General features: G+C 44.1%; 1 protein-coding gene across 2 annotated transcripts in view; it reads right to left on the bottom strand.

Annotated features, from left to right (window-relative positions):
- The window catches only part of JTB (jumping translocation breakpoint), a 377,184-nt gene that overhangs the window by 110,930 nt on the left and 242,095 nt on the right, over positions 1-24,159 (bottom strand). For both annotated transcript variants that reach the window (XM_044078260.1, XM_044078259.1), the window contains one exon: positions 16,961-17,040. In XM_044078260.1, coding sequence (XP_043934195.1) covers positions 16,961-17,040 — 80 coding nt within the window. The remainder of the gene's footprint in view (positions 1-16,960; positions 17,041-24,159) is intronic.

The following is a 24,159-nucleotide window of genomic DNA, read 5'->3' on the forward strand; positions in this document are numbered from 1 at the left end:
GTTGCCATTGATCTGGTGGAGTGAGCTCTGATGTTTTGCAGAGCAGACTTTCTTTCTTGGTGATAAATGAAAACTATACAGTCTCTAAGCCATTTAGATAAGGTCACTTTAGAGACTGACTTTCCCAGTTTTGGACCAGAGAAGGATATAAATAACTGGTCTGATTTACGGATTGTTTTTGTCCTAAGTAAAATCTCAGTTGTCTGTGGACATCAAATAAATATAAACAATACTCTCCTTTGTATGACAATTTAGGAAAGAACACTGGTAGGTCAATAGTCTAATTAATACAGAACTCAAGAGATTACTTTGGGAAGGAAGGAAGGGTTGGTCCGTAGGGATACTCTGTCCTTATGTAAAATCAAATAAGGACGCTTCATGCAAAGAGTCTGGAGCGCGGAAATGCGTCTGGCCGATTTAATGGCCACCAGAAAAAGAGATGTCCAAGACAGAAACTTGATGTCACAAGTGGCTGCTGGCTCAAAGGGAGGTCATGTCAAAGATTCTAAGACTAGTGTGAGACTCCATGGTTCTATGGGCTGCTTAACTGGAGGTCTGGAGTGATGGACTCCTTTTAAAAAGGTTTTGCTTAGGCGATGTGAAATTAAGGATGAGTCACCAAAATCATTATGAAAATTCAAAATGGCAGCTAAATTAACTCCTATATCTGATGCTGTGGCATCCACCTCAAAGAAGTTTGATAAGTACTAGAGTACAGCAGAGACCGGTGCAGAATATGGATCTAGTTTTCTCTGTCTAGACCAAATTGAAAATCCTTTCCATTTGTCAGCATAAAGTTTCCCGATGGATAGTTTATGCGAAGCCAGAATAATGTCAGGTACTGGAGAGGAAAGATTACAATGCCTGGCGATCAGCGGAAGTGGATAAGCCAAGCTGTGAGCTTGAGACTGGTCAACTGCCCCTCCCCCTCTCTATCCATCAGTCTCTACAATTTCATTCAGACTATCCTCACTATCACCCGACCTAACAAAAACAATTCCCCAGGATCCACCTTAGACTGGATTCTTCTCTCTAATCCTAACAGAATAACCAACTCTGGCACAATTCCTGATACCATTAGTGACCATCTCCCTGCCTTTATCCATCGCTCTACTACCTCTTCCCCTTACCAGCATCAATTTATCCAAACTCGTAACCTGAGCAACTTCAACCCCATTACCTTCTCTAATTTATTCAAACAAATGAGCTGGCACATGCTAAACTCCCTACCCCTTGATAAAGCTATAGACCATTTCAACATGGTCTTCCTTGATACTTTAAACTCCGTAGCTCCCCCAAGAAATAAAAGAATCAAATATAATACAGCTCCTTGGCTTATCAAAGAGACCAAACAAATTATGCACCAAAGGGACAAACTATGGAAACTTCACCAAAAAAATAACCTGCCCAACACGTTACTTCAATACAAACAGCTCCGCAATCTTGCTAAACAGCTAATCAACAAAGACAAAAAAATATACTACACTAAGCTCCAGTCTAACAACCATAATAATCCTAAACAATTCTGGAAGTCTATAAACTCACTTCTCCATCCAGGCTCAAAAACTAATCCCTGCCCCAACCCTAGCAAAACTGACCTTGAACTAGGCTCTGAATTTAATTCTTTCTTCGTCGAAACCATTTCTGCCCTCACTAAATCCTTTCCCAACAATAACCCAGCTAATCCTCACCCTCTCCCAGCCAATCCCACCAAACAACCATTCTCCTCTATTCGAGCTCAAACCTGTCTCTACAACTCTCATAAAAAACCCCTATCCAAACTTAAACCATGCACTAATGCACCAACATCCCCTCATCCTATCTAAAACTTGATGCAGATGGGATCGCTCTCCCAATCAGTATCATTATAAACAGATCAATAAAAGAATCCTACGTCCCCAAACTCTGGCGCTCAGCCTTCATCCTCCCTCTCCACAAGGGAGGAAAAAATACCTGCATCTCAAACTTCCGCCCTATTGCCTTACTCTCCCCTCTCTCTAAAATCCTTGAAAAGTGCATCCACCTCCAACTTACGCCATTCCTCACCCAAAATAACCTCCTCACACCCACCCAGCATGGCTTCTGCCCTAGCCACAGCACCAGCACGACTCTAATCTCTTTCTTAGATACCGTTAATAAAGCCAGAGACTCAGGGCAGCTAGTATCTACTGTTCTACTTGATCTGCCCAAGGCTTTTGACACCATCTCCCACAACCATCTTCTTTACCATCTCTCTAACTTTCACATCTCACCCAAAACTCTTTCCTGGTTCTCCAGCTACCTATCAGACAGATCTCAGGCTGTCAAATGGAAAAACACCATCTCTTCCTTCTTACCCACCCCCACTGGTGTCCCACAGGGATCCATCCTCGGTCCTATGCTATTTAACATCTTCATCAATAACTTCCACACTGCTATTCCTGACACCAAAATTATTCAATATGCAGATGACTCTACCCTAATCTGCTCTGCCTCAAACCTCCCTGAACTGCTCTCTAAAACCCAAACTGCCTTCTCCAAAACTGAAAACTGGATGCACCAAAACCACCTCTCTCTCAATGCTAGCAAATCCAAAATTATTCTATTCTCACCCTCTAAGAACTACTCCTTCAATAAAAGCGACTTCAAAATCCTCAGGCAAACAAACACACCTACAGAAGTTTTCCTTTCCGCTAAACTTCTCGGCATAATTGTTGAACAACAACTAAAGTTTGATATACATATAAAACAAAACAGAAAAAAAACCCACCAAAAGCTAGGTATGTTGTATAGGAACAACCACTTTCTTTCTAACACAACAAGGCACACTCTGGCCTCTACATTTCTCCTTCCTTACTATATGGTGCACCTCTCCTAACCAACCTGTCTTCCTCTACCACCTCTAAACTAGAAAGCTGCTACAATAAAAATCGCTAAATTTGCCCCCAAATCCAAAAGCTCCACTCATCACTGCCTTACCCTACAATCCCTGAACTGGCTAGAACTACCAAACCACCTAGATTACCTACAACTCTCCAAAGCACACTCACTCTTATTTTATCCTGCTAAATGCCCCGCTCTAACTAATATTCTTCCACCTTATATTCCCAACAGACCTCTTAGATCTGAACATCAGAACTTAATTTCTATCCACAAACCTAAACATCCTGCTGGCCAGCTGCTCCTCTCCTATGCCCTTGACAACAAATGGAACTCCCTCCCTTCCCCACTAAGAACCACCCCAAACACTGAAAATTTCAAGGCCCTACTTTTCAAACACCTGTCTACTAAACGGAAATGCCCCTCCCTCCCTTCTACTTAATCTGGGATCACTTCTAGTACAAGAGTATCCTCATTCTGATACATTTACCCTATCCTCCCTCCTTTAGACATATTCATATTCCTACAACTATATCTATCTCTCCCTGCAATCTCCTGCAGCTTTATCCTTCTACTTAACTACTTCTACCCCTACAGCTAGATTTGCTCACCAAAACTGGTACACACTACCTAATCCTTCTACTCCTACAGCTATACTTGCTCAACAAAACTTGTAAATACTACATAATCCTTCTACTCCCAGAACTATACCTGCTCAACAAAACATGTAAATATTGTAAATATTGAGCACTAATTTCTATCTCTAATACTTTCACTCAAAGCGCCACCACTATTTCTCCTTCCTACAACCTTAACTATCTGTTTAGGAATCTCTAAGAATTACTGCTTTACTATGCAAATGTAATAACCATAACAATGTAAAAAAACAAAATTTTAATAAATTTCAGTATGAATTGTACTCTCATACTGTCCTGTATTCCTTGAAACCATATTCTGTAAACTGTTTAATGCTTTCTAAATTTTTGATTGTGTTGAAATCCTGTATGTAATACCTTTTTTATGCATTTTCGGAGCTTTTCTCCCCGGGCCTCCACTGAAAATGGGCCATGTTGACCCAGTGGACTTCCCCGGTAATCAAACTGGAACAAATAAATAAATAAACAAAGTCTGGGTGGCTCAAACCTTGGGGGTGAGAAATCAGATCTGGAGTTGGATCCAAGATCCATGGTCTGCATAGAAGATGAGGCCGAAGAAAGGGGAACCATACCTGTCAAAGCCAATATGGTACTATGAGGATCACTTTGCTTTTCAACCGAAGAGCTTTCTTCACGAATTGAAGAATCAGAGGAATGGGAGGATAAGCATAAAACAATCCCATTGGCCAATTGTGGACTACAGCGTCCCTCGGGAACTCCCCCTGTGGGGGAATGAGGGCGAAGTAGTTGCTGCATTTGTGGTTGGACGGGGAGGCGAACAGGTCGCAGCAAGGCTGGCCCCAACGGCTGAAAATCTTTGCCGCTACATGGGAGCTGAGGGACCAGTTGTGAGGCAGTAGAATGCATCTGCTTAACTTGTCTGTAATCACGCTGAATTCCCCAGGATATGCGTTGCTATCAGAAAGTGGTTGGAAGCTATCCCCCATTGCCAAACTCTCATGGCCTGTCGACATAGAGGGTAGGACTTGGTTCCTCCTTGTTTGTTGATATACCAAACTACTGACATGTTGTCCGATTGGATAGCAATGGTTTCCGAAGGAAGGGCAGACTGAAATGCTTGCAACACCAAAAGCACTGCCCTCAGTTCTAGAACGTTTATATGCAGATTGGGCTCTAAACTGGACCATGTGCCTTGGACTGTCATTCCCTGAAAATGCCCCCCCACCATCAGGGAAGCATCTGTGGTCACAATGACACTGGGCTGAGAGAGGTGGAAGGATTGGCTCCAAGGTTCTGTTTCTGACTTCAAATCACCAAGATAGGTCTTACTTGCATCGATTTGTTATTTGAATCTTGAAGGGCAAAGGGTGGCGATTTGGATACCATTGGGATAACGAAAGCCACTGTAGGAGTCTCATCTGAAGCCGTGCAAGGGCTACTATTGATATTGATGTTGCCATTGACCCTAACAGCTGCAGGACCTCTCGACCTGAAACCACATCATGGCAGAGTATCACTCAGAGCTGGATCCTTAGTCTTCACAGCCTGTGATCTGGGAGACAGATTAAACAAGAACGGGTATTGAAATTCACCCCTATAAATTCCAAAGATTGGGTTGGAGTCAGATTGGATTTCTCTCAGTTTATAGAGAATCCCAGAAGATTTGCCAAAGAGAGGGTGTAGTACAAGGCTGTTACCAGTAGATGCTTGGTGAGGGCAGGGAGAAGCCAAAGTATGGAAACACCCAGAATCCTTGTAGTCTCAAGTGAGCTGTCACTACTGTCATGCATTTGGTGAACATTCTGGAGGCTGTAGAGAGTCCGAAGGGCAGAGCGTAGAACTGTTAATGACTGGCTCCCAGACAGAAGCGAAGCAACTTTCTGGAGCGTTTGTCCATTTTGATGTGGTAATATGCATCTTGAAGGTCTATCGAGCACATCCAATCACCTTCCTCCAGAAAGGGGAAAATGGACTGAACCGTGACCATCTGGAATTTTGTCTGGGTGACGAACTTGTTTAAACAGCTGAGGTCCAAAACTGGTCTCCAGTCCCCTGTCTTTTTTGGCACCAAAAAGAATCTGGAGTAGAATCCGTATCCAATCTGGTCTAGAATCCGTATCCAATCTGGTCTGGTGGGACTTTTTGGATGACTCTCTTTAAATACAGCTTTTCTATCTGTAGAGCGGTTTCTTCCCTTAGACTGGGTGGAACATCGGGAATTTGCTTTTGTGACTTTGGCTTTGGGTAGAAATCGATTGGAATTTGGTAACCTCTGGTTATTATCTTCTGCACCCAAGAATCAGTTGTAATTAATAGCCAGGCAATGGGGTGCAGAGAAAGACGTCCCCCGACTACTTACAGAGGAAAGCAATCGGGCCGCTCTTCAGGAGCGCTGATAGGGTTGTCCAGAGAACGAATCTCTGGAACCCTAATTACGCGGACCCGCTCTGGCTCTGTAGGGGTGTCTTCTGGAAGAGTTGCCTCCTCTGCCTCTGGGGGTGAACTCGCCATGTGTGTCACAATTTCCCACTTTTCTGGATCCTGGAAAAGGAGAGCTGAGGAGTGAAGAAACATACACCAACGGCAGACAGGGTTTTGCCATCCTGCTCACACCTGGGTAGCATGTCCTTCATTTTAGGGGCAAACAGGGAAGACTCTTCCACTGGAGCATTAAGAAAGGAAGACTTAAAAGGATCCACAAAGCACAGGCACATCCAGGGGTGACTTCTCATAACTACACCTGACCCTGCCTCGCTTGTCGCCCCTTCGGTTGCATGTGAAATTAACCTCATGGACGGACTTGATATTGATTCCAGGGTTGCTAGCTGCAAGGCTACCTTATTTACCTCATCAGACACCTGTCCTGATGGAGTACCAGATAGTTAGGAGATGAGGTCTCTCTGGAGTCTGGTGAAATGTGCCAGGTAGTTCATGGACCGAAATGCAAAAGTTAAAGCAAATACTCGCTTCCCCAGTCTGTTCACCGCTCGGGATTCCCTGTTAGGTGAGTGAACAGTGTGGCTCTCATCAGTGAGCTCTTTCTTTGTGGCTGCCACCACCACAGCATCAACTGGTAAACCTTTTGACCAATGTGGATTTTCCCCAGGGGGAGAGAGACTCCTGTCTGGTCGCCTTGGGATTGCCTCAACAGCATTAAGGGTTCCTTCAGGCGATGAACAAGCTTGCCTGCAGAGGTAGCTGGTTGAGCAAGAAAAGCCTGCAGGAAAACTGATTCCTTGGAGGAAGGATTTTTGGGCTTCCAATCACCCCTCTGTTTCAAGATCTCAAGGATGTCTCCAAAGGAGACATCTTCAGGGGGTGATCCTGGGGACCCTTCCCCTTCATCGTAATCCGTATCATCTGCAAGGGACTCCTCAGGGGAGTTCATGTGCTTCCTCTTGCACAATTTCTTCCTTGGAACTTCCTCAGTTGGAGCTTCTGAGGAGGACCCACAGGAAAGGGTGCCCTGCAACAGGGTCTCCTGCAGCTCCCATGCTCGATGTCCTGGGATGCTGGCCTGTGACAGCTGCAGCTCGGGAGGAGGACATGGTTGGGGTTCCGATGCTGAAGACTTGTCTACAGAGGCAAGGGCCCTCTGTAATGCCTGGAATGCAGGGCTGCCCGAAGAGGGGTGGGAACCCAGAACAGAGGACAACCTCGGAACCGGGGTTACACCCTGTTTTGTTGAGCCCACACCCAGGAATGGAGCCTCAAGCTAGATTGGTACCGACAGGCCTCCTGGCACCGTAGACAGGGATGGCGCCGAACTTGGTACAGAGGAGCCTGTAGTCCAATCCCAGGTCCGAGGAAGACCTAGTTCCAAAGGAAATGAAGGACTAAGGGTAGTCTCCGGGGCTAAAGTGAGATCCACTATTGGCACCGAAGCTGAGGGTGCCGAGAGAGGCGTCAGTGCCATGGGCTTCAAAACCTGCAAGGAGGTCGAAGAAGAAGAAGAGTAAGATGGAGTCCGTGAAGCAGAATTTCCAAGTAAAAGATGGGACTGGGGTTTTGAATCTGTAGGAATCCCTCTGGCTGTCAGCAGCTAGTCCACAAAGGTGCAGCTCATCTTGTTCAGAGAGGCTCGTGGTGGTTCAGGTGGATATCTCTGAAGGGGACTCAGAATGCTCTAGGAAGGGACTAAAACCCTACAGCAAGAAAGGGTCCACAGATGGGGAATATCGGGTCTGTGCTTGAATGTCTAACGGCACCACAGTCTCCAATTTTGAGATGATTGAGGGATGAGTGTCCACCTGAGCTAGTGGAACCGTAGGAAGGCTCAGTGCCGAGATCGGAGTAGATGTCAAAATCTTAGTTTTGGTCATAGTCAGTGCCGAAGGAGGTGTCAACGCAGTTGTTGTAGTAGACGTACCGAAATCACTGCCATAGATGCTGGCTTCTGTTCAGGTACAGAAAGTTTCGCAAGTTTGGGTTTAGGTTGTTGGTCCTTCTCACCAGGGGGTGAGGAGGGAAAGTACAGCTGTGTACTCTTACCATAAATGTAGATGTTCGAGTGTATTCACTGTTGCAGTCGTTACATTTGGGTAATCTGCTGGCAGGCTGCCCTCAGTCGGCCTGAATTCCAAAGTCTTGGGTCCTGCGTTGGTTGCTGTCTTCTCTTCCATGACGTCAGGTCGTCAGGAGTATAAAACATGCAGCCAATGCCATTTTCTTTAGTTTTACTTACCCCTGATGTCATATGCCCCCAAAAAGGTAGCAATATTATATATATATATATATATATATATATATATATATATATATATATATATACACACACACACACACACACACACACACACACACACACACACACACACACACACACACACATCCATCAATATAAACTTTACCTTCATCTACAAGCAAATACACCACATAGGTTGTAGAAGATAGAGAAGGAAAGATAAACCTTAGAATGATAGGGGGATGGCGGGAGGGTAACCTGGACTGCAACAGTGAATACACTCGAACATCTACATTTATGGTAAGTGTACACAACTGTACTATGTTCTTCGTGTTTCACTTTTGCAGTCATTACATTTGGGTAGAATCCCAAAGCTATGGTTGGGGGCTGGAGCTAAACAGCATTAGGTGCGGCTATAAGGCCCTGCAGCACTGCAATGGCAAAGCCTGCCCTGGATTTAGAGTAAAGAGGCAAATGGTAATGCTTTGTAAAGGTGTGAACAGAACTCCAAGTAGCAGCCCCTAGAATGTCTTTGGTTGGTACTCCTCTGAGAAAGGCTGCTGAAATAGCTGCTGCTCTGGTGGAATGATACCTAATGCCCTTGGGCACAGGTTTACCATGGTGTAAGTAGCAGAAACGGATGCAGTGGCTTATCCACTTTGAAATTGTCTGCTTTGAAATAGCCTTCCCTTCTGATCCTGCAGTATATGACACTAGTAATTGCTCAGTTTTTCTTAGAGCTTTAGTCCTGCTCAAGTAGAATCTTAGCTGTCTGTGTACGTCCAAGGAATGCAGAATCCTCTCCCCTTTGTTCTGCGGATTTGGATAAAAAGTTGGCAGATGAATTGTTTGGTTAAGAGCCACACTGGAAATCACCTTAGGCATAAAAGTAGGATTTGTCCTCAGAGACACCCTGTCTGGGTAAAATATGATAAAAGGCTCTACAGCCATGAGGGCCTGCAGCTCTGAAACTCTTCTCGCTGAAGTAATTGCTAGTAGCAGAGCTGTCTTCCATGATAAGAACTTTATATCAGCGGTAGCAGCTGGTTCAGATGGTGGCAGGGTGAGCTTTTCCAACACATTAATTGAGGTCCCATGCAGGTAATGGTGATCTTCTAGGAGGCCTTAAATTTTTGGCTCCTCTAAGATACTGCTTTATTAAAGGATGAGAAAAGATTGGTGGCTATGTATTGAAACGAGCCGAAATGGCAGAGGCATGGATTTTGATTGATGAGAAAGATGGGCCTTTGTCAAGCATCTGTCAAGTATTGTAATATCTGAGGAATATGTGGTTCTGCTGTATCAGTTCCTTGTGCTGATTTAAAGCACAGAATCTCTTCCATTTGTCAGCATAAGATTTTCTAGTACTAGGCCTTCTGGCTTCCAAAACGACATCTATCACAGCTTTACTGAGAGGTGTCGTTTGTATGATTACATGATTAGCCATGTTGCCAGGTTCAGAGTCTGTAGCTGATTGTGCAGGATCTCATTGTTTTGCTGGGACAGTAGTTGTGGTCTTTCACAGTCAAGGTCCAAGCTGGGTATTGAGACAAGCTCCTTAGGACTGGGTACCAGTATTGGCGGGGCCAGTCCAGGGCAATTAATATCATCTTTGGCTTCTCTTGTCTGACTTTTAGGAGGACTTTTGGTAGAAGAGGCAGAGGAGGAAAGGCGTAAACTGATAGGTTTTTCCAACTGAAGGATAGAGCGTCCACTTTGCATGCTGGTGTGTGATAAGCCCTTGTGCAGAATCTTTTCAATTGATAATTTTGAGGAGAGGCAAATAGATCTATATCTGGGCTCCCCCATTTCTCTGTTATCATGCTGAAAACTTGTGGATTTAGTTTCCACTCGTGAGGATCCATAAGGTTTCTGCTTAAATCGTCTGCCAGAGTGTTTTGTTTTCCTGGCAGGAATTGAGCTTGAAGATGTATTTGGTAGGTCAAAGCTGTGTCCCACAGTGCCATGGCTAATCTGCAAAGGGGGTATGAATGTGTGCCCCCTTGCTTGTTTATATACCACATGACTGTGGTGTTGACAGTCTTTATCAGTAGCTGCCCTGGATGGAGTAAGTCCTTGAAGGCTGTTAGGGCATTTTGAACAGCTAGCATCTCTTTCTGGTTGATATGTAGATGCATTTGTTTTGGTGCCCATATGCCCTGAATGCATCTTCCTGCCATGTGGGCCCCCCAGGCTTAATCTGATGCATCTGTTGTTAAGGTTTGGCTGGCAGGGGGTAGAGTGAAGGGCCGTCCCATGTTTTGGTGACAGGCCCTTGCCCACCATAGAAACTCCTGTTGCAGGCAGGGAATGAGAGAAATCGTTTCCAGACTGTGTGAATGTTGACTCCATAAACATTTTAGGTATCATTGAAGTTTCCTCATATGCAGTCTTACATATAGAATTAGTAGGATGCAGGATGACATGAAGCCCAAAGCCTGCAGAATTTGTCTTGCAGAAGACTGTGCTTTTGTTGCCATCAGTTTGAAGTAAGTAGTCAGTTGCCTTTGTTTGTCTGGCATGAGGTAAGCCATCTGGGCAGTTGTATGCAAGCTTGCACCCAGGAATTGTATCTTTTGAGAGGGTACTAGTTGTGATTTATTTTCGTTTATTGTGTACCCTAGGCATGTTAGAAGCCTTTTCACAAACACCAGGTGTCGAAGAAGAGTGTCCTTGTTCTCTGCTTGAATGAGACAGTCGTCCAAGTAAGGATATATTTGTATACTTCTTTGTCTGCAAAATGCAATTACTGGTGCCAGGCACTTTGTAAAGACCCTGGGCGCAGTAGATAATCTAAAGGGCAGTGCAGAGAATTGGTAATGCATTAAGTCAGCCTTGAATCTGAGGTATCTTCTGCATGACTGTCTTATTGGGACATGCAGGTATGCCTCTTTTTAGGTCTAAAGTCACCAGCCAAGCATTCTTGCCCAGCATGGGCAGAAGCTGCTGTAAAGTCAGCATTTTGAATTTTGGAATGTCCAGGCATGTGTTCAAAATCGATAAATTCAGTACTGGCCGCCAGGCCTTGTCCTTTCTGGGTACCAAGAACAGTCTTGAGTAAAAACCTTGTCCTTTTTCCTGTTCTGGTACTGTTTGAATGGCCCTCATATCCATGAGTGATGTAACCTGTTTCTGTGCCTCTGCCCAATGATTGTTTTGGCAGATCTGGCCAATATTTGTCTCTGGCAGAGTGTGGAAATGGAATCTGTATCCCTGTGATACAATGTTTAGTACCCACTTGTCCTGGGTTATTAACTTCCAATTTTGAGCAATAAGTGCTAAGTTTCCCCCTATGGGTGCTGCCAAAAGTTAAGTGCTTGGTGTAGGCAGAGGGAAGTCATTGAGATTGCTTTCTGTAGGTTTGCGCTTTATCTCCTCCAGATTTGGAGGTGGATGTGCCCCATTGCTTTGACCTATATGAGTCTTGCCCTTGGTATCTGGAACCCTTAGGGCGTCTTGATTTGCCCCTTTGGGCTCTGTCTGACACAGGAAAGGACCAATTTTTTGTAGGCCAGTGTCTACTGAATCTTGGTGGCTGCACTTGTAAGAAGTCTTTAACAGTTTACATAGACTTAGCTTTGTCTTCCATTTTTCTTTAAAACCTCCTCTGCCTTAATACCAAATAGAGAATCATGCTGTAAAGGTGCATCTAGCAATTTAGCTTTAACATGAGCAGGCAAATTTTGTTCCTTTAACCAGGCATGCCTCCTGATCACAGATCCAGTAACTGCAGCCCTGCAGGAGGCCTCTAAAGAATCAAAACCACATTGCAAAGTATGCTTTCCAACTTGTTCAGCTGCATGCAATAATTCCTGCAATTTTTTATTTTCTCCACATTCTGAAATCAACATCATTTTCTGTTTCAGCAATCCCATAACATGTTGTTGGTACTTAAGCATATGAAATTGACAGTTTAAGGCCCTGATTGCCAAGGTTGCAGATGTATAAACCTTTTTTCCCCCATCTGTTCAATGCCCTTGAATCTCTGTCAGAGGGGGTAGGATTTTTTGCTGTTGAGGCCTTAACTCCCTTTGGGCCCTGTGAAATAGTTTCAGGATCAGCAGCAGGGTTTCTAAATAAAAATGTATGTGAGTCAGGGACCCTGTAATATCGATCAGGCTTACTGGGAGCCGGAGGTAAGGAGTCAGGGGTCAAGCTGGACTCCGAAAACACATCATCCACAATGTCTAAAACGGGGGGAATGGCTAAAGGCTTGCGCTGAGGGAGAAGAAGGAAATCCTTGAGCCTCTTTTTTGATTCTGAGAAGTCTTGACTCTCCCAGTGAAAATGCTCCCTCAAAGTATGTAGGGTTTCTCCAAATGAGTAACCCTCAGGAGGAGATGTAGATGGAACAGACTCCTCAGCATCAGAATTCTCATAGGGAGGTATAGACAATTCCTGATCAGAAGAGGAATCAGAAGAAATTGAAACCTGATCTGAAATTCATAATCAGTGTCTTGCCTAGGCCTCTTATCTGGAGGGGGATGGGTACCCCTGATCAAGGTAATAAGGTCTTCAGCCATTTTGATCATCTGTTTTTTAGGCATAGAGGCCTGAGCACGTGGCTCATGCGTCAGTTTTTTTAGTTTTAGAAGTTGCTTTTGTCTTTGGTTTGGCAGCTGTCGGTTTGATATACAAATGTTGAGGTCTGAATACACCCTCAGAAGCCGGTGCCTGCTCAGCGGCTCCAGACCAATCCAAGGGAAATACATCAGTCGGTCCAATACCTTGAGCATCTTGCGGCATGCTGGACTCCACATGGGTGTCGGTAGAGGCCTGCGACTCGAAGGTAGCGGGTATCAGGGGCTGCGAAAGCACCTCACTGAGTACCGGCGAACTAGCGACTGGCTTAGGAGAAGCTTCATCGTCGGTTTTGGATCTCGCCTGCCTTTCTCTGTCCTTTTCTTTGCGTTTTTTATGTACTCCGGTAGTCGGATTGCTATCTGATGACATTTCTGGATAGTTAAATCTGTTTCCAAAATACTTTGATGCAAAAATATACCGACGCTTAATAGTGCGTTGGTTAAATCTAGCACAAAACAGACAGCCAGGCACATTGTGATCAGGGCCTAGGCAAGGAATACAGTATAAATGGAAATCCTTATGAGGTATTTGCTTCCCACAAGTAATACAATTATTTATTTTTTCTGACATCGGTAAAAAGCAAGAAAAAAGTTTCCCCAACGGGGTACTTAGCTTTAGTGAAGACTTTGGTTCTGAAACTCAAATTCAAATATTTCAGTAGTTGACCGACTGGCACTTGCGAAATGCTTCTGCTTCAGGCACCGCACGGCAAGAAAGACTGAAGAAAATGGCGTTGGCTGCATGTTTTATACCCTTGATGACCTGACGCCATGGAAGAGAAGACAGCAACCGATGCAGGACCCAAGACTTTGGAATTCAGGCTGACTGAGGGCAACCTGCCAGCAGATTACCCAAATGTAATGACTGCAACAGTGAAACACGAAGAACATCTGAATGTTGTCTCTTTTTTTCTTTTCTAGGTGGAGGCAAAACCTCAGACGCAGAGAGAGCCTCTGAAAAGGGCAATTTACGAAGGCCCTTTAGAATCAATTTATTCTTTAGTTCATTCAAGGTACGAGAACTAAATCCCTGACAAATAGAGCAAGGCAGTTGGACAGAGAGACGAGGCACTCCCAAACAATACACAGTCATCATGAGTGTCACTATTCGGCATTTTTCTCCCACACTTCAGACATTGTTTGAAGCCTGAAGTGCCCTTTTTTAGACATGTCAAAACCAACACAATCAAAGCAGTACAAAGAAAAACAAGGCAATAACAACAAAAAAAAATATTATACACACAGCTACGCAGAAAAACGAGAAGGAAAATACCAACAATGGTACTAGAAGATTACCACAGTGGGTAGAAAAAAGGGAGTGTGTACCAGCGATGGTAGAGAGATTACCAACTGGTAGTTTGACAGGAAAAAGTTGGAAGAGAGGGTTGAAAACTTAGCAACAGGTAGACACAAGCAAAATAAAGAAGGGTAAGCTATCAAGACTTTTCAATAAGCACTTGTATATCAAAAATATCAAAGACATAGCTGAGAGCTGGCTTGAATGTGGCTTTATGGCTACGTGGCAAATGAGATCTGAGGTAACAGGGAGAAAGGTATTGTGGGTAAAAGCTTAGCTTGAGAGTTTTTGGCTGGCACAAGCTTGGTATAAGGCAAACTCTGTTCCGAGGATGGAACTGATAATCCATTAGTGATGAATGGAATGAACATTAACATCAGATGAATCTTTATGGACCTTAGTAACAAAGATACAGGAAATCTCCAAACGCCTGACCTCACTCATTTTGGCTTTGTCAAGGGGAGATCATGCCTGTTAAACTTGCTGGACTTCTTAGACGAGGGAAAACCTGTGCATATAGCCTACCTAGACTTAGCCAAAGGCTTTGATACAATCCCCCACTCAGGCATCATTGATAAACTCACCCCAGCTGGGTATCAACGCATATATTGTCAAGTGGGTTGCAAACTAGCTCACTGATAGAACTCATACGGTCAAAATAGGGGACTCCACATCCTCCGGCAGACCCATAACCACTGATGTTACACAGGGATTGGTTCCGAGACCACTACTGTTTGGAATCTACTTTTATGAAAGTACAGGCTAAGACTAAAGGACCGTCCGTGTCTGACAAAGTTTGCTGATGACTGCAAACTGGGGCAATCATTGAAACCCCTAGCGATGTCAACATCCTGCAAGAAGGTCTTACACAGATTAATGACTGGTGCCAAAGTCATGGTCTTAAACTTAATGCAAAAAAATGCATTATCATCCCCTTCAGCAAGGGCAACATTCCTGCAAACTACTACATCAATAGCAATACCCTAAAGCACACAGTCAGTGGTGAGAGATCTGGGCACATAGGTTGACAGCAATCTTAAATTCGATCACCATGTCTCCACAGTGGTAAGAAGGACATTTTATATTGCTCATCTTTTAAGTAATGACACTGCCTCTGCAAAAAAAGAGGTTATAACCCCCCCGTACTCTTCCCTCATCAAGCCAATAATAGAGTACAACATTCCCTTTGGTACGTTCCTTTCCTAACACCTGAAGCAACTGGAGAAACCACAAAGGTTCCTTACAAAGAAAGTCAGGATCTTCAAGATCTGTTTTATGCGGCCAGATTGAAATCACTGTCACTTTACTTGGTGTCACACAGACTGCTCAGAGGTGACCTGTGCCCTGCACACAGAGCAATCTCTGACCCAGCTTTAATGGAAATGCTGCACATATACAAATCAAATGGCACACGGGTCACTTGCTCAAAGGACCTTAACCTGCTATGAGATATCAACAGAACTTGCTGGAGAGAGAGAGATCTATATCACAGAGGCTGCCCCCACTTTTGGAACAAGCTTCCTATTCATGTTAAACTAAGCCTCTTGTTGGCCCTATTTAAGCACAATTTGGACACCTGGATGGGTAACTGGAAATTCACCCTGAAAGTTCCACCTGTGTCCCTCGTCCCTCTTGGACAGGGGCAATAGGTACTGATTTTAGTGTCTGTTTGAACCAGACACCCTTGGGAACAAAGGTTGAACTTGGCTAGGCTCGTAAGGGCCCTACGACCATTAGCCTAGTAACCTCCTATGATGCTATGATCTTAAACTCTTAGCTTAGTAATCCCGTACAAACCTATAGGCTTAAAATGGCATTGGGCAAATAGCCTAGTAATCACCTATGAACCGTTGATTAAATTTCCTGTGGGAAATCCACCAGTAATATTGAAGGATCAGCAAACCACCACTTTTCTGCTAGTTTTGTGGACCAACTCTGAGGTCACTGTACTTTAGAGTAGGGGTACACTCTGAGATGGACTGCCACTCATTAACAATTACAATCCTGGCATTTCTAGGAAACGTTTTCAGTCCTTGTACTTTAAAAGGTGCATCTCCTCTCCAGATGACCATCTACTTCCAGTCCAGAAATGCTCTAGTCAGCCCCATTAAGCATCAGATAAAAGGTGTAACCTTGTCAGTGGGTTGCAGCACCAAATGTTTTATTCCTGCCCTATGTAAGTTCACAGATAGTATAGCAAGATCCAAATCAACAGTAGCTGCCTATAATACATGTATTCTAAAGATTCCTTCTACCATCTCCCATCTCCTCCTACTTGGTTACAACTCCATCTAAATAACCCAACTTAGAGAATATTGCCCTTTCCTAGCTGCAGGATGAGCTACACAGTTTCTTCTAGTCTTTGGCGGCTCAACAGCTGTACTAACTTAATTCAATGTCATATGTACAGAAATAACCCGCTGTCATCGTCTTCCCCACCAGATCCTTCTGGCATAAAGTACTTTGGTATACAAACACGACAGCCATAGTTCTCAATGCACTGCTTCTCAGTAACTATGGCAATGTTCAGATTTTCTGCTTGCATCAGTGCAACCAGCACAAGGAGCAACTTGACTGAAGCTGAACAAGTACCTTAAAAATAGTAACAGCTGTACACCTTTTTAGGAATACAAGCCCTTTTACAATCTTCTGAAGTATTTTCACACTCTTACTAGCTCATAAAGGATGCATCCTTGCAGTGATGTCAAACAATGGAGGTTATGTGGTGCCTATGCTGCTAATGAATTGATTCTGTTATGACAATGTGCACACTGCTTTCCCTATGACACAGAAGGCAGATACACTACAGGTCACAAATATTAAGCAAAATACTTGCAACAAATAAATCTGTTTAAGCTTAAGCCATAGTCAGAGTGTAACAGTACAGGAAAGAATCTAATTTAACAGTCATTAGTCTTACCTCTTATACTCATCCTTTTTTGATAAAGCACAGTTGATTTTTTCTACAAAGCCTGTGGTGTGGCATACCTCCATCGTTTTCTGTAGTAAAAAGGGAACATGTTGATTCATTTGTGAAGGAGATGAATTTTAAGACAATGTCTCCAATTATCAAGAGAATGATGGCAGATGTCACTAGTCTACATTATCAAAACCACATCAGGAATTGTAAAACTTGAATGTCACAGAAGAATGCACATATTTCACTGTCCAGTGTCCAGGGCAAGCATACTTCATAGAACAGAAAGATGTTAAATAACAAAACTATAGTCAGGGCTGGAAGCACCAGCATTTATTTAATTTGAGTATTCCATAATATAAGCCACAAAACAATTTAACTACAGTTGCGCATTTCCTGTGAAGAAACTAATTTACAAAGTTACTATTTGGGAGATGAAGAAAGGGAGCAAAGAATATTAATAGCATCTGGAAAGATTTCAAACAGGTACTTCAGGAACAGTCAGAATGAATAAGGTTCAGTATAAACCTGACAAACATCAAATCAATGACTAAGAGCCATGTTCCCCCCACTACTACTGCACACTACCCATGACACTAATCCAACCATTCTTCCTGTATAGATATGGACCCTTTAGAGGGTGAAGGGGGGATAAAGTTAGCACTGAACCTATCTGCTAGGATGCTGGCAATATCAGTTGGTTCTGTAATTTTTGTACCTTTGTGCTGTAACTCAGAGCAGATCTGGGTGTTGCCATCGAGATTCTTGACATAGCTATAGAATGCTTTGTGGTTATCCTTAGAATTAGTGGTGATTTTGTTTTCGTAGCTAGCTTTGGAGAATCTTATAAGGGATCTCAGCTTCTTACTAAGGCTGACCAGGGAGCTCCTCCTCTCAAGGGATTTTACTCTAGTTTGCAACAGTTTCTTCCTTCTGTTGTACAGTTTGTTTATGGCATGGGACCACCAGATTGGCTTCCTTTTTTTTGGAGGATAGCATCTTGGTTCTATTTGGGATAGCACGATCCATGCACTTGTGTAAATGCTTATAGAGTGCATTTGTGTAGGATTCAGCAGTTGTAACTGTATTGTCCATCTGCATGGGTGTCATGAAGTTCACCACTTCTGTCTTAAGAAGCATGAAGTTGGCTTTGGAGAACTTTTTTACCATGGCTCCCTTAATGGGGGGTGGGGGCGGTATGTGGATATCAAGGGAGATTAGCTTATGGTCGGATCGGACCAACGAGGAGTTGACTTCAGGTGTGGAACTTCAGGTCACTCATGTTGGTAATGACTAGGTCTAGGATATTGTTGCCCCTGGTGGGGGTGTGGATAAGTTGATCTAGGGCATTGGAGGTTATGAATTCTAGAAAGCGTTGAGCTAAGGAGTTGGTACACGAGTAGTTTTCCCAGTTAATGGTGGGGTAGTTGAAATCGCCCATTATTAGGGTGTTTGTTTGAACCCTAGTGTTTTCCAGTACATCAAGAAAAGAGGAGTGGGAATCCTGGGGCATGGTGGGGGATCTGTAGCACGCTACAATTTGGATTGCAGTTATGCACAGAGTTAGTTGCACTTGAATAACCTCGGATGCATTATGCTGAGCAACTAGCCTGGAGGTGTGGATATCCTTAATGAATATGGACACACCTCCGCCTTTGGTGTTTCGGTCCAGGTTACATGGCCGAAATATGTGGTATGAGTTACAGCCTGGTAGTGCAGGGGTGCTCTCTGGAGCCTTGAAACAGGTCTCAGTCACTGCACAGATATCGATGCTCTCCATTGTAAGGAGTGCCTCGAGTGAGTGCATTTTGAGAGTTAGACTTCTAGCATTGAGTAGCATTACCCTCAGTTTTTGCTTGCCTGCTCCTGTTAACGTGGTGAATTTGTTATTTGAACCTTGCCTAAAAAAGGCACCACAGGGGCAGCAAGAGCCTTAGCCAGTATCCGGAATCCCAGGGGCGACAGGTGCAGGCCATCTGTGGCAAAGTATCGTGGTCTGTCGACCATGTCATCCCAAGCAGACAGACACTGAATCCCCATAGAAGGGCACCAGAAACTTAGCCAATTGTTGAAGTCAATCATTTTGTCCTTGTACTGTGGAATCATTTGGGCGATGACAGAATGCTATTCAGGGCTAGGGTCATACCTGCCTGGGCTACAACATTGGAGAGCTCTTCCATGTCTCTTTTCATGTAGTTCAGGGAGGTAGGTCTCAGGTCATTCACACCAACATGGACAATGACATAGTCATATTTGTACTTGTGGAGTAACCTGAGTGCGTGGGTTGTGGCGGATCCTGGCACCCGACAGGCAGCTGACAGTAACTTTCTCCTTGTTTAGCCTGGTGAGTGGGACATCAGTGTGCCTGACTATAGAGTCACCTATGACTAGTGTGTTGGGTACGCTGTTTTGCCTTAATGGATGTGGTTGAGTGGCACAGTGAGTCTGTGGGATGTGTTATTTGGGTTGTGTTGGGGGATGGACGTTGCTTGTGTTTCTGCTTTGGAGGTCTCTGTTGCTTAGACAGATTATTATTGAGAGCCTCCGCGAATGTTTTTGTGTTACTATGTGTGGATTTTGGTGGTGTAGATTTAGTGAAACTATGTGATGAGTGTGGTGTGGTGCAAATGTTTACCTTCTCCTCATGACTGTCAAGTTCAGTCTTGGTGGGAGAGAGCTTTACCTCCAGTTTGGCTAGATAAGTGCATCTCTCACATGTTGTAGTGTACTGGTTCATAGGCAAGCACTAGGCTAGCTATCTCTGTTGGCCATTTCAAGCCAAGCCATTTTGCCTTTTTGTGCTTGTACTCATATATCCCATTTGTCAAGATATGGACCTTACCCAACCCAAGGTCGATAATTATATACTACCCCAATGAGAATAAATGGAATCATACCATACAGATACCCCCTCATAATTTAAAAGGGACGCATGCATAGGATAAAGCATTTAGGAGCTGCTTCTGTCCATTAGCAGTAGAGGGGGCAATCCTGTGGTAAATTTTGTTTCCCGCCCATAGAGCCAAATTGCACTTGGATGTAGACCGGGATGAATTTTGTTTCATGTGAATGAGGAGTCTGTTCCAGAAAACTGGTATCCTCTGTGGGATGTACCTGTCCCTCCAATCCATTCTGTTGATGTTACAGAAGAGGTTTAGATTCCCTAGACAGAGTATTTCTGATGCTGTCTGACTTGGTCATGTGCAGTAAATTCATCACTACTAGGTTGGAGGATGACTTGTATGACAGAGAGGTTACCTCTTAGCAGTCTGTAGGATACAGAGTATAGTGACAGAGCTTGTCAATACACTTCTCACCTTTGGAATTGTCAGAGGATATACTGGCAGAAGGGGAGACAGCAGAAGGAACACAGTAAAGAAGGGAAAAGTACAGTTGTGTACACCTACCATAAATGTAGATGTTCGAATGTCTTCACTGTTGCAGTCATGACTGTAGGGTTCTACCCTGCCGGCAGGCAGCCCTCGGTCGGCCAGAATCCCAAAGTCTGGGACCGGCGTCGGCTGTTCAGCTATGCTCCCTGATGTCAGAGTGCCAGGAGTACAAAGCTGACAGCCGACGCCATCTTCTCCAGTTTTTCTTGCCCCAGATGTCAGGAGTCCCAAAATGAAAAAGGTCCCAAAACCTTTGCAAATACACCTCAGAAGAATGGTGAAAAGTAAAAATAAGAGGGGACAGGAGGGAGGGAGGGAGGGAAACCCAGACTGCAACAGTGAAGACACTCGAACATCTACATTTATGGTAGGTGTACACAACTGTACTATGTTCATCATGTTTCACTGTTGCAGTCATGACTGTAGGGTAGAATCCCAAAGCTGAATGAAAGGGAGGTGGTCATAAAGAAGAAGGGGCGGCTAAAAGGCCCTGCAAGACTGCAGAGGCAAAGCCTGCCCTAGACTTAGAGTAGAGAGGTAGATTGTAGTGCTTAGAAAAAGTATGCACTGAACTCCAAGTTGCAGCTTCCAAAATGTCTTTGGTAGGAACTCCCCTGAGGAAGGCCGCAGAAGTGGAAGCAGCTCTGGTGGAATGAGTCCGTATACTCCCTGGGATTTGCTTTCCATGGTGTGAATAACAAAATCGGATTCCATGAGCAATCCATTTAGAAATGGTCTGTTATGAAATGGCTTTACCTTGGGAACTTGAAGCATAAGAGACAAACAATTGTTCTGATTTTCTGATGTCCTTGGTTCTGTCCAGGTAAAAACGTAGTTGTCTGTGTACATCCAAGGAATGTAAGATCCTTTCCCCTTTATTTTGAGGAGTGGGGAAAAAGGTTGGCAAGTGGATAGTTTGATTTAAAGCCACTTTGGAAACCACTTTAGGCATGAAGGTAGGATTAGTCCTCAAAGATACCCTGTCTTGATGAAAAATAATATAAGGTTCCACAGCCATAAGAGCTTGTAACTCTGAAACTCTCCTGGCAGAGGTTAGGGCTAACAAGATTGCTGTTTTCCAAGATAAAAACATGATGTCAGAAGAGGCAGCAGGCTCAAAAGGAGGCAAGGTTAGTTTTTCCAGAACATAGTTGAGATCCCAAGCAGGAATGGGAGGAGATCTAGGAGGTCTTAAGTTCTTAGCTCCTCTGAGAAACTGTCTCATGAGCTGGTGGGAAAAGATGGGAGGGTCTGTATTATAATGAGCAGAAATAGCAGAGGCATGTATCTTAATGGAAGAGAGAGAGAGAGACCCATATGTAAGAGATCTGTCAAGTAAAGTAAAATTAAGGTAATGTTAGGAAGAAGAGGATCAGAATCCTGAGCCTGCATCCAGGAACAAAATCATTTCCATTTTCCTGCATAAGATTTTCTAGTGCTAGGACGTCTGGCTTCTAAAATGACATCCATAACCTGCTTGGGTAGGAAAGAAGAAATCAAAGGCCCTGGATTAACCAGGCCGCCAGGCTGAGAGTTCTGACATGAGAGTGTAGAACCTGACCCTGATGTTGGGACAGAAGGTTCGGAGACTGAGGTAAAACCCAAGGGGGCTCCAGACATAGGTTTTTTAGAGTTGGATACCAAAACTGCCGAGGCTAATTTGGAGCCAGCAAGATTATCATCTTGGGCTTGTCCTGTTTTATCTTCAATAAGACCCGTGGAAGAAGAGGAAGAGGCGGAAAGGCATACCCAGAGAGGTTCCTCCAACTGAATGACAGGGCATCCACTTTCCAAGCTTCTCTGTGGAAAGTCCTGGTGCAAAAATTCTGTAGTTGATGATTGAGAAGGGATGCAAAGAGGTCTATGTGAGGACATCCCCAGACTGCTGTTATCATCCTGAATATTTTGGTGTCCAGCATCCACTCGTGTGGATCCAAAAGGTTTCTGCTCAGACTGTCTGCCAGGAAGTTTTGTTTCCCTGGTAGAAACTGAGCTTGAAGATCCAGATTGCAAGCTAGAGCTGTGTTCCATAGATCCATGGCTAGTCTGCAAAGGGGGTAGGAATGAGATCCCCCTTGCTTGTTTATGTACCACATAACTGTGTTGTTGTCTGTCCGTATTAGTAGTTGTCCTGGTTGTAAAAGATTCCTGAAGGCCAATAGAGCTTTCTGAACGGCTAACATTTCCTTTAAATTGATATGCAGGTGCTTCTGATCCTTTGTCCAAAGGCCCTGCAAACAGTTGCCCTGAAAATGGGTTCCCCAAGCATAATCCGAGGCATCCGTGGTTAGAATCTGAGTGGCAGGACGCAGACGGAAGGGTTTCCCTTTGTTTAGAGCACATGCTCTGGACCACCAAAGAAATTCCTTTTGAAGGCAAGGAAGAACGGAGATCAGTATGTCTAAACTGTGGCAATGCTGAGACTATACACTTTTTTAGGTACCACTGTATTTTCCTCACGTGTAGTCTGGCATATGGTACGAGAAGGATGCAGGAGGCCATGTAACCCAAAGCCTGCAGGAATTTCCTTGCAGATATCTGAGTTAACGTTGCCAAGGTTTTGAAAGTTGAAGCCAGCTGAAATTGTTTTTCAGATGTCAGAAATGCCATCTGGGTTGTGGTGTTTAGAAGAGCACCCAGAAAAGTTATCTGTTGTGATGGAGTCAAATTGGACTTTTTTATGTTTACAGAGAATCCCAGGAACTTGAGGAGGTTCTGTAAAAATTCTAGATGCTGGAGTAAGACATCCTTGCTGTCTGCCTGAATTAGACAATCGTCCAGATAAGGATAAATTTGAATTCCCTTGAGTCTGCAGTAAGCTACTACTGGAGCCAGGCATTTGGTGAAGACCCTGGGCGCAGTAAATAATCCAAAGGGTAGCGAAGAGAATTGAAAGTGCCTCGATCCGGCTATGAACCTGAGGTATTTTCTGCGATCCTGCCTGATGGGAATGTGTAAATATGCCTCCTTTAAATCCAAAGTTACCATCCATGCATTTTTGGACAGCATTGGAAGTAGCTGCTGTAAAGTAAGCATCTTGAATTTTGGAATCTCTAGAAAGGTGTTCAAGACCGACAGATCCAGAATGGGTCTCCATGAGTTTTGCTTCCTTGGGACTAGAAAGAGCCTTGAATAAAACCCTTTTCCCCTCTCTGAAAGAGGAACCAGTTCTATGGCATTCATAGCCAAAAGAGCTTCCACCTGGTTTAAGGCCTCCATCCATTGGTGTTTTGGAAGGTCTAGCCATCCGCTTGGCCTTGGCAAGGTATGAAAATGGAATTTGTAACCTCTTAAAACCACTTCCAAAACCCATTTGTCTTGGGTTATTTGAGTCCAATTTTGATAAAAAAGAGAGAGTTTTCCTCCGAGAGGGGCTTCCAGGGAAGAAATTCCTATAGCCCCACAGAGGGAGTCATTGAGTTAGTTTCCTTTGAGATTGTGACCTGTCCTCTCCTCCCCTAGGGGTGGAAGCAGTCCACTGTCTTGGTCTATAAGCAGCTTGTGATTGAGGCCTCCCTCTGGAACATCTATATCTACCCCTCTGAGGCCTGTCTGAAGAGGGAAAGGACCAATTTTTCGAAGGCCAATTCCTGCTAAATCTAGGAGGCTGTACTTGTAAGAAATCTTTAACTGTTTGCATTGATTTCGCCTTATCCTCCATCTTTTTAATCACCTCTTCAGCTTTTGATCCAAACAAAACATTAGGCTGAACTGGAGCATCCAATAATTTTGCCTTTACCTGTTCAGGTAAATTTTGTTCCTTTAGCCATGCATGCCTCCTAATAACTGTGCCAGAAGCCGCAGCCCTAC

This window comes from Protopterus annectens, chromosome 7.part0 (assembly GCF_019279795.1).
Source record: "Protopterus annectens isolate FY-2018-M chromosome 7.part0, PAN1.0, whole genome shotgun sequence".
In the NCBI taxonomy this organism is placed as follows: Eukaryota; Metazoa; Chordata; order Ceratodontiformes; family Protopteridae; genus Protopterus; species Protopterus annectens.